The sequence below is a fragment of the Mandrillus leucophaeus genome, unplaced genomic scaffold (assembly GCF_000951045.1).
Source record: "Mandrillus leucophaeus isolate KB7577 unplaced genomic scaffold, Mleu.le_1.0 Scaffold29, whole genome shotgun sequence".
Classification (NCBI taxonomy): Eukaryota; Metazoa; Chordata; class Mammalia; order Primates; family Cercopithecidae; genus Mandrillus; species Mandrillus leucophaeus.
Window position 1 is genome coordinate 3,538,650 of NW_012103031.1, and position 9,509 is coordinate 3,548,158.

General features: G+C 50.5%; 1 protein-coding gene and 1 pseudogene across 2 annotated transcripts in view; one reads left to right on the top strand and one right to left on the bottom strand.

Moving 5' to 3' along the window:
• The window catches only part of LOC105543739, a 7,063-nt pseudogene extending 3,500 nt beyond the window's left edge, over positions 1–3,563 (top strand). The window contains exon 2 of the transcript XR_001006667.1: positions 6–3,563. The product of XR_001006667.1 is annotated as a heparan-sulfate 6-O-sulfotransferase 1 pseudogene (transcript). The remainder of the gene's footprint in view (positions 1–5) is intronic.
• The window catches only part of LMTK2 (lemur tyrosine kinase 2), an 89,961-nt gene extending 82,504 nt beyond the window's left edge, over positions 1–7,457 (bottom strand). The window contains exon 1 of the mRNA XM_011985810.1: positions 7,265–7,457. Coding sequence (XP_011841200.1) covers positions 7,265–7,280 — 16 coding nt within the window. The 5' untranslated portion in view covers positions 7,281–7,457. The remainder of the gene's footprint in view (positions 1–7,264) is intronic.
• Positions 7,458–9,509: the final 2,052 nt, after the last annotated feature.

The following is a 9,509-nucleotide window of genomic DNA, read 5'->3' on the forward strand; positions in this document are numbered from 1 at the left end:
CGTAGGCCTCGAGGTGCACCTGCTACCGGCCCAACCGCCGCGAGACTTGGCTCTTCTCCGGCTTCTCCACCGGCTGGAGCTGCCGGCTGCACGCCGACTGGACCGAGCTCACCAACTGCGTGCCCGGCGTGCTGGACCGCCGCAACTCCGCCGCGCTGTGCACGCCCAAGAGGTTCTACTACATCACCCTACTAGGAGACCCCATGTCCCGCTACCTGAGCGAGTGGCGGCATGTGCAGAGGGATGCCACCTGGAAGACGTCGTTGCACATGTGTGACTCGCGCACGCGCACGCCCACGCCCGAGGAGCTGCCGCCCTACTAGGAGGGCACGGACTGGTCGGGTTGCACACTGCACGAGTTCATGGACTGCCGGTACAACCTGGCCAACAACCGCCAGGTTCGCATGCTGGCCGACCTGAGCCTGGTGGCCTACTACAATCTGTCCTTCATTCCCGAGGGTAAGCGGGCCCAGCTGCTGCTTGAGAGCATCAAGAAGAACCTGCAGGGCATGGCCTTCTTGGGCCTGACCGAGTTCCAGCGCAAGACGCAGTACCTGTTCGATCAGATGTTCAACCTGAAGTTCACCCGGCTCTTCATGCAGTACAACAGCACGCGGACGGGCGGCGTGGAGGTGGACGAGGACACCATCCGCCGCATCGAGGAGCTCAACCACCTGGACATGCAGCTGTATGTCTACGCCAAGGACCTCTCCCAGCAGCCCTACCAGTACAAGCGGCAGCTGGAGCGCAGGGAGCAGCAGCGCCTGAGGAGCCGCGAGGAGCGCCTGCTGCACCAGGCCAAGGAGGCGCTGCCGCGGGAGGACGCTGAGGAGCTGGGCCTCGTGGCCAACGAGAACTACATGAGCCACATCATTGAGAAGTGGTAGTGGCGGTGGTGGCCACGGGGAGGCCTCTTGGGAAGTGTGGGGGGTAAAACAGGACAGACAACAGGTCCACCCAAGGCTGTCACGGGAAGAGCATCCCAAACCTGCTCCACAGAGGTAGCTGCATCCTGGGGGGAAAAAAAAACCAGGAATGCAGTGGGGCTGGGCGGGGCTGGGGGCTTGAGGAATCAACAGCTGCAGCCAGTGGGTCAGGGGAAAGCATGCTCGAAGGATGCCACGGGCAGGGCAGGGCACGGCCTCCAGAGCAGGTGTTGTGCCTGGTCTCCTGGCCCCCTTGGATTTATCACGAAAACTGAAGGTTTGCACAAGAGACGAGGACAGTGGAAAGTGGACCTGTCAGGCCAGGAGTGTCTCCCTCACCAACTATTCACACAGCACTTGCTCTTAGCTCCTCTGTCCAGGCTACTAGGAGTGAGACCAGCTTCTGGCAACTGCCCCAGCTCCAGGCTCCAGGCTCCCCTTCTGGCTGCCCCCAATGCCCCAAGGCCTGGGAAGCCCCCAGCTCACCCATGTGTAGCTCCCTCAAGGTCAGGGCCCACCCCATCTGAGGCACAGAAGACTCGAGTCCAGCCCCCAGGAAGCCTACTCCCCTCTCTGGCCCATGGTCCTGCTTCATGCTTTGGGTCCCAAAGCTGATGTTCAGGCCCCACCCACTCCCCACAGTCCTCAGACCAAGGAGGGGTTTGGGGAGTAGGCCCAAGCTGCATTGCCGGCCTTCTATGGACCGACTGGCAGCCCAGGAGTGGGGAGGCTTTGACCAAGGATGCTGCCACTTGTGCCTGGGTCCCTGGCTGGCCTTTGGAGGTGACCACCCAGGCAGACCTGGATCAGACTGGAAGGGCTGGGGACTGAGCGCTCCCCTGCCACTGTTCTCCTTTCTGACCCACTGGGATTTGCTAGCAGGCTGCCCCAGCCCCATCACTAAGACACGTACTCAAGAGCTCAAATACCACTGCTGCCACCAGCGTGCAGATTAAGTTCATCAGGCTTCCATTGGCTGGAGTGTGGGACCATAACCCCTGCCCAGGAGCCATACCCTCGGACCACAGTGGCTCTGGATGGCCAGGAACAGGAACTCGAGCTTTCAGATTCTCAACTAGCCTTGACAAAACAGCTGTAGGTGGCCTCTCTGACACCAGATACTCAGCCCTCTCCACCCTGGCTCTCCTTGCATTTCCCCATGCTGCCCACCCCCTGGCAAAAGGCTGGCCATGCTCTCTGTTCCCAGCAGCCTCACAGGGTTCCCCACTGGCTGCAATGGCCCTACTAAAAGCCATGTTGCATATCCGTTGTAAGCACGTGCCCTGTGCCCTGTCCCCATCCCTTATGCCTAGGAGGCCAGGCTGGTGTCTCCACGAGGGCCCCCACAGGCACCCTGGGTCCCCCAGAGAGCAGACTGGTGTGCTCAGGCTGCAGGCTGACTCAAAGACAGGGCAGTGGGCTCTGCAGGTCACTTGGCTGGGGTTGGCGGGGGCCCTCTCTCCTGCCCCAGCTTTCACTCAGCCACTGCAGCTGCCCCACCGTGGGGTGGAGATGTGGGTCACCACGGGCTTGGGAGCAAGTGTCTTCTGCAGCACAGGAAGGCGAAGGTGTGGTCAGATGAGGTTGCTACCCCTGGAGGTCTGGCATAAGGGCCCCACCCTCAGGCCTCCTACACTGGCCTCATTTTACTTTGGGGTCCAAGGACAGGGCGGTCAACTGGGCAGGGTGGGCAGCGTGCCAGCCCAGCACAGTGCCACCTCCCTGGGTGGATGCATCACACTAAGGAAGTGAGTGCCAAGGGGATGCAGTGGTGTGGTTCTTTCAAAGGGAGCTCAGGGTCAATGGGAATCTGCTGGGACACTCAACACTAGGGTGGGTGCACTCCTGGGAGGAGGAGGAACATGTTCAGGGGAGTGTGGGGTCTTGCACAAGCCACGTGGGGCACCTTGGCCTCCCGGCAGGAGGTGGACACCCAGCCAGAGGCCCTGGCTCAAGGTGGCCTCACCTGGCCATGGGCTTTCTGGGTACACGGGCCCAAGCGCAGGTTGTTTTGTACATATTGGAGTATGTGTTAACTTATGCCCCGCACCCCAACTCACACGGAAGCACGGGTCTCGTCTCAGTCTCTTTGGCTGCATTTGGAAAGCAGTCTCCTCTTGGGCCAGTGCCAGGCTGAGGTGTCCAGAGGCGGCGGCAGCGGGTAGTGCCCTCAGCCCCCGAGTGTCCAGCCTGGCACTTCCCGTTCAGGCCACCTGCTTTGGGTCAACAGTTCCTTTGCCAGCAGCATCTCCTAAATTGTAAGGACTCTCTCCACCCAGGGCCCTCCCAGGGCTGCGAGGACGGAAGCAGGCAGGCAGTGGAGCTAACAGCTTAGTCACCAGGACCTCCAAACCTGCAAACGTCCCCTCCTGGAGGGGGAAGCGAGGAACAACAGAACTGCCCACGAAACAAGGCTGTGAACTTTTTGGGAACTGGAACTGTTTAACTTGAACCCAGGATCGTTTAAAGCTTTATTTATTTATAGCTTCTTCTTAAAAAAGTGTTGAGAAGAAATTTTTTGGTTATTCATACAAAAAAAAATAAGTTGATGATGGAAAAGCAAGTCATAATCATCTAATTGTTTTTGTCTAGGTCGAGAATAAATGTTAGCCAATGAAATAAATCCTGACAAGGAAAGAAAATATAAATAATAAATAAATAAATAAATAAATAAATAAATAAATAAAAAGGGAAAACGAAGAAGAGCCAGAGACCAGTAGGTGCACATATCAACAGCAGCTACCCGCAGAGATAGAAATGGAGTGGCTGGGGGACAATATCCTTTCCTATTTGTTGAATTTTGTACCCCCAGCTTCTCGCCATTTTTAACCTAATGGCAAAACTCCTTAACAAGGCTTCAGCATCCATCGTTGCCTGGCTACTCCTGACCTCCCAGCCCCAACTCCAGCACTCCGCCCCAGCTCTCTACGATGACCTACGATGACCCTCTCTCCATCCTTCCAGATAATCTTCTGCCACTTCATTCTCATATATCCCCCTACCCAGAGACGCTACCATGACACGCACCCCCACCCCCATTCATCCATGCCCATCAGAGCTCAACTCGGAAACCATCCTTGAGGCCCATGGTTGCAGTCCCTGCCTGTGCTCTCCCAATTACCCTGCATCTGGAATCTGTCACTCCATGTTGTAAATGCCTTCCCCACTAGGCTGCAAGCTGAATGGCGTCATGGGCCAGCCTTGTATAATCCACCAATGACTCCCCAGAGCCTGGCCCAGCGCCTAGGATTCAGGTAGAAGTCAGGGGTAAGAAAAAGAGAAAAAAGTGAGAGACAGCGATGAAGGGGCATAAGCAAGCGAGTGAAAATAAGCAAGCAAGGGAACAAAACAGGAAAAAAAAAAAAAAAAAACAGAAACCATAACCAACCCACTGGATCACAGAATAAACTTTCAAGCTAGGTACAGTGGCTCACACCTGTAATCCCAGTGCTTTGGGAGGCTGAGGTAGGAGGATCATTTGAGCACAGGAGTTCAAGACCAGCCTGGGCAACATAGTGAGAGGTCATCGCTACAAAAAGTGTGAAAAATTAGCCAGGCATGCTGGCACACGCCTGTAGTCCCAGCTACTTAGGAGGCTGAGGTGGGCGGCTCACCTGAGCCCAGGAAGTCAAGGCTGAAGTAAGCTACGATCACACCACTGCACTCCAGCCTGGACAACAAAGTGAGACCCTATCTCCAAACAAAACAAAACAAAACTGAATAAACTTATGGGCCAGGTATGGTGGCTCATGCCTATAATCCCAGTGCTTGAGCTCAGGAGTTCAAAACCAGCCTGGGTCTCTACAAAAAAATACAAAAACTTAGCTGTGTGTGGTGGCATGAGTCTGTAGTCCCAGCTACTCGAAAGGCTGAGGTGGGAGGATGGCTTGAGCCTGGGATGTTAAGGCTGCAGTGGTCCGTGATCGTGCCACTGCACTACGGCCTGGGTGACAGCCTGGGTGAGAGAGAGACTGTCTCAAAAATAATAATAATAATGATAATAAACTTACATTTTCAGGGTCAAACAAATAGGATTATAAGAGAAGCATTCTTCAGTAATATTACACTCTTACTCGGGAACATTTTCCCACTGTTAACATATACTGTATTGGGGTAGCACGACGCTTATTCTCCAGGTCTCCAAGAACTCACACAAACATGTACCCATTTTGCTTAAGCTGCATAACTAAAGTATTTTATTAAGAAATACATTATCGCAAAAAGTGGATTTCCCTCCATTTATGGTCTCCCTCAAAAACAGGTGTTTACCCACACGCACCACGTTCTCGCACAGCCTTGTCTCACTGGAGGCCTTCAGAGCATTCTACTCAGTGCGGGCAAAGTGAGAATCCAAAGGCACCCTCTTCCCCAGGGAGCCCTTGGAGCACAGGACTGAGAAGAAAGCCACACACACGGGCAGAGCCACAGCCCCTGGACCTCTAGGCCAATATGTGTTTAGGAACAAAACAGGACTCTTAATTGGTGCCATCTAAGATGTGATTTAAATTTGTTTTAGTCTGAACACTGCGTGTATTAGTTTGCTAGGGCTGCTAAAACAAAATACTACAGACTGGGGGCTCCAACAGCAGAACCTGACTCTCTCACAGTCCTAGAGGACTAGGTGTCGGCAGGGCTGGTTTCTCCTGAGGCCTCTCTCCTCGGCCTATGGACAGCGACCTTCTCCCTGCATTCTCAAAGGGGCTTTCTTCCATGTGCATCCCTGGTGTCTCTGTGTGTGTCTAAATTTCCCCATTTTAGAAGGACACCAGTGAGAATGGACTACAGCCCACCCTCAGGACTCACCTGTTTAAAAGCCCTATCTCCAAATACAGTTGTAGTTTGAGGCACCTGGAGAGGTACAACTCAGCCCCTAGCACTGTGTCAATTTACTAACCTTTTCACCTTTTTAATTATTTATTTACTTACTCACTTATTTATTTATTTAGAGATGGAGTCTTGCTCTGTCTCCCAGGCTGGAGTGCAGTGACGTGATCTCGGCTTACTGCAACCTCCACCTCCCAGGTTCAAGTGATTTTTCTGCCTCAGCATCCTAAGTAGCTGGTATTACAGGCACCTGCCACCGCACCCAACTAATTTTTGTATTTTTTAGTCGAGACTGGGTTTCGCCATGTTAGCCAGGCTGATCTCAAACTCCTCACCTCAGGTGATCCACCCACCTTGGCCTCCCAAAGTGCTGGGATTACAGGCATGAACCACCACGCCCAGCCTTAATTTCTTATTTTTAAGTGTACAAATAAGTGTACATATTTATGGCATATGTGTGACACTCTGATACAGGTATGTGAAGTATTAATACTACATCAGGGTATTTGGGGTGTCCGTCACCTCAGGCATGCATCATTTCTTTGTGTTAGGAACACTCCAATTCCACTCCTTTAGTTATTTTAACATATACAATGAATTGGTCAATGTATTAATTGAAGAAAGCCAATCCCACTGGCAGGGGTCCATCCTTGACAGCACAGGCATGGGCATGAGGGCATCCTGCCTTCTAACTGGAAAAGCAAGTGTAAAACAAGGGCCAGGTCCTTACATATCTTGCCTGTTTTCTGTTTTGCCCAGACCCTCTCACCTCAGGGAATTTGCATAGGAGAATTCTGTGCCTACCTGAAAATGGAGAATGGTGGCTACTTAGACAAAGGATTAGACAAAGAAAACTCATGGAACCGAGGGAAGCTAAGGGCCAGCAACCTTCCAAATGGTCCCAACATACAGCCCATCTCTAAAACACATCGTGTGGGCCTTTTTCTCTTAGTACATTAGGACCGCTAAGCCTGTCTTCCTCTTCTAACACCCTGACAAGTAGCATTGCAGCCCAGAGACTTAGTAAAATGAATCATCAACACACTACTTGGGGAAAAAAAACTGAACAATTATTGCAGATCACACATTTTTATTTAACGCCTCAAACTTACAAACCCATCTATCATCAAGGTTTCCTGTACTTAGAATTTTAAGTCACAAAATGTTTTCCTTGCCATAATATAACAATATATCTATTTATAAGAACATTAAATAACCTAGAATCTCCCTCAGGTATTCTAATACTGGAAAGGAAAAGGGAAATGAAGCATGGCAGTAAATATACTCAGCCACACACAACAGTAAAGAGTGCACTGATGATCCCGTTCATGAAGCAGAGATTCCACAAAGACCGTAAGCCAGAATCTCAACAGCCTAGAAAAACAGATCGCTCTGTGTGCTAATCACAGACAGGCAAATGTTCCTCTGTTCAAAAGTGATTTTCAAGGTCAGCCAGCCCAAATGCTCCCTCACACTTGCAGAAAGGTTATATAATTTGAGTGCTAATTAAATACCTGCGAATGAGATCATTTTATATGAAGCTGCTGGTTTCTCTCAGACTATTCCACTAAAATTTGTTACCAAAGAACCATTTCATTCCCATTTTAAAACACTAACTAGGATGGAGACTACTACAGAAAAGCTCATCTAAGGCAGCACGGTGTGGCCAAAAGAATGTCGGGCTTGAATGACTTCTGCCAGACGACTGGGCCCCCACACCCCAAGAAATGAAGGGCTGGATATTCCGGGAACTGGAACCTTGGTTAAGTTGCTGACATAGCTGAGCTATGGCGTCATCCACGGCGCTTCCATGTCTTTAACAGCTTTGAATGGTGGTTCCACACTCCAGGAAGCCGATGCAGGAACAGGAAGCATCTAGTCCCAGAAGGAGAGACTCAGAGCCAGATTCCCAGGGCTCACCCCCACAACCATCCCTGCAGTGGACCACCAACGTCTAGGGGAAGGATATTCTGTTTTGCCACACAACTTCCCATGTACGTCTGCAGAGATGTGCAGGTAAGTCAATGGCAGTACTGGATTCACAACACTTAGCCAATCCAACTTCTGCACAATACAGCCGAAAGGATGGGAGAGGTGCGCTAAATGTCTGCTTCTTACTTCCCATGTAGGGCAGACCCTAAATAGCCTAGAAAAACATGTCTACTTTTTCTTTCAAATCTCTTACAATCCCTCGATGGAGTCTATGTTCTCAGAGCCCTTCTGGCTTCCTAAAGCCTAACTTAAGTTCTTGCAAATATAACTGAAATGCAATCTTAGGCAATGTGTCCTTCCAAGCTCTCTCTTCAGAGAGGAAGTACTTAGTGGTACTACTGCAGTAGGACTGGCGGTGAGAGATGGCTGGGCCTGGGTATGAGGAGAGAGAATTCATTATACTCTTCAGTCTACTTCTGCATATGTTCAAAATTCTCTACAATGAAGTTTTAATTTTTAAGCACTATCTTCGAAACTAAGCCAGAAACTGGTTACAACAGTGACCTTGACAAGGTTCTACAGCACACAAAGGCAAGATCATCTAGGGTTTCTTATTTGATAATGCTTCAACTGATGTTTTTATGTTATCCAGAAAAATAAGGCCAAAGACAATTCAGTATCTAATTAGGTGCTTCCAAATACTCAGGTATCCAGCCCAAGATTAAAGACCTCCAGACAGTTAAGAGGGTTATGGGACAGGGGTGTCACCTACTGAAATGGCTGCACAGTCATCCTACTGTGAAGCTCACCAGTCAGAAAGCCCCACCAACACATTCATTCATTCAACAAACATTTACTAAGCATCTTATAAGACAGGTGCCACTATAGGTTCTGAGAATAGAGAACAAAGGACTGGGGAGATTGTTATTTTACAAGGAATGACCAGGGAACACATTTCTGATACTATAACTAACTCATGCAAGAAATGACAGTGATTTGGTCCCAGGAGGGTTATAAAAATAGTCAATATTTACATGTTGCTTACAATGTTCCAGGCAGTATTCTAAACTCTTCCAATTCCATAACAACTCTTTGAGGTAGGTGGTGTCATTAGCCCCATTCTATGTTATTTTTTATTTTTTTTAGAGAGAGTCTTGCTCTGTCACCCAGGCTGGAGTCAGTGGTATGATCAAAGGTCACTACAGCTTTGTACTCCTGGGCTCAAGCCATCCTCCCACCTCAGCCTCCCGAGTAGCTGGGCCTACAGGTGTGCATTACCATGCCCAGATAATTTTTTAATTTTTTGTAAAGACAGGGTCTCACTATATTGCCCAGGTCTCCACCTCTTGGCCTCAAGTGATCCTCCCACCTTGGGCTCCCAAAGTGCCGAGATGACAGGCATGGGCCACCGCCCTTGGCTAATTTTTAAAACTTTTTTGCAGAGATGGAGTCTCACTATGTTGCCCAGGCTTGTCTTGAACTCCTGGCCTCAAGTGATTCTCCCCGCCTTGGCCTCCCAAAGTGCTGGGATACAGTCATGAGCCACCGTGCCTGATGAGCCCCATTTTAAAATGAAGAAACGGAGCACTGAAGAGGCAAAGTAACTTCTCCAAGGTCAGACAATACACGGTGAGGCTCAGAGTGCAAGCTCTTCCCACTCCATGGCAGCGCAGGGGACGAAAGCAGGCGAAGAAGCCAGGACGTGCTGGCAGATGCGAGGTGAAGCTGGAGGGAAAAGGGGCATGGAGCACACCTCCAATCCATTTATTAACTCCCTGCTCTGAAACAGGAACAGACTTTCAAGTATCACCTGACATTTGAAAAACC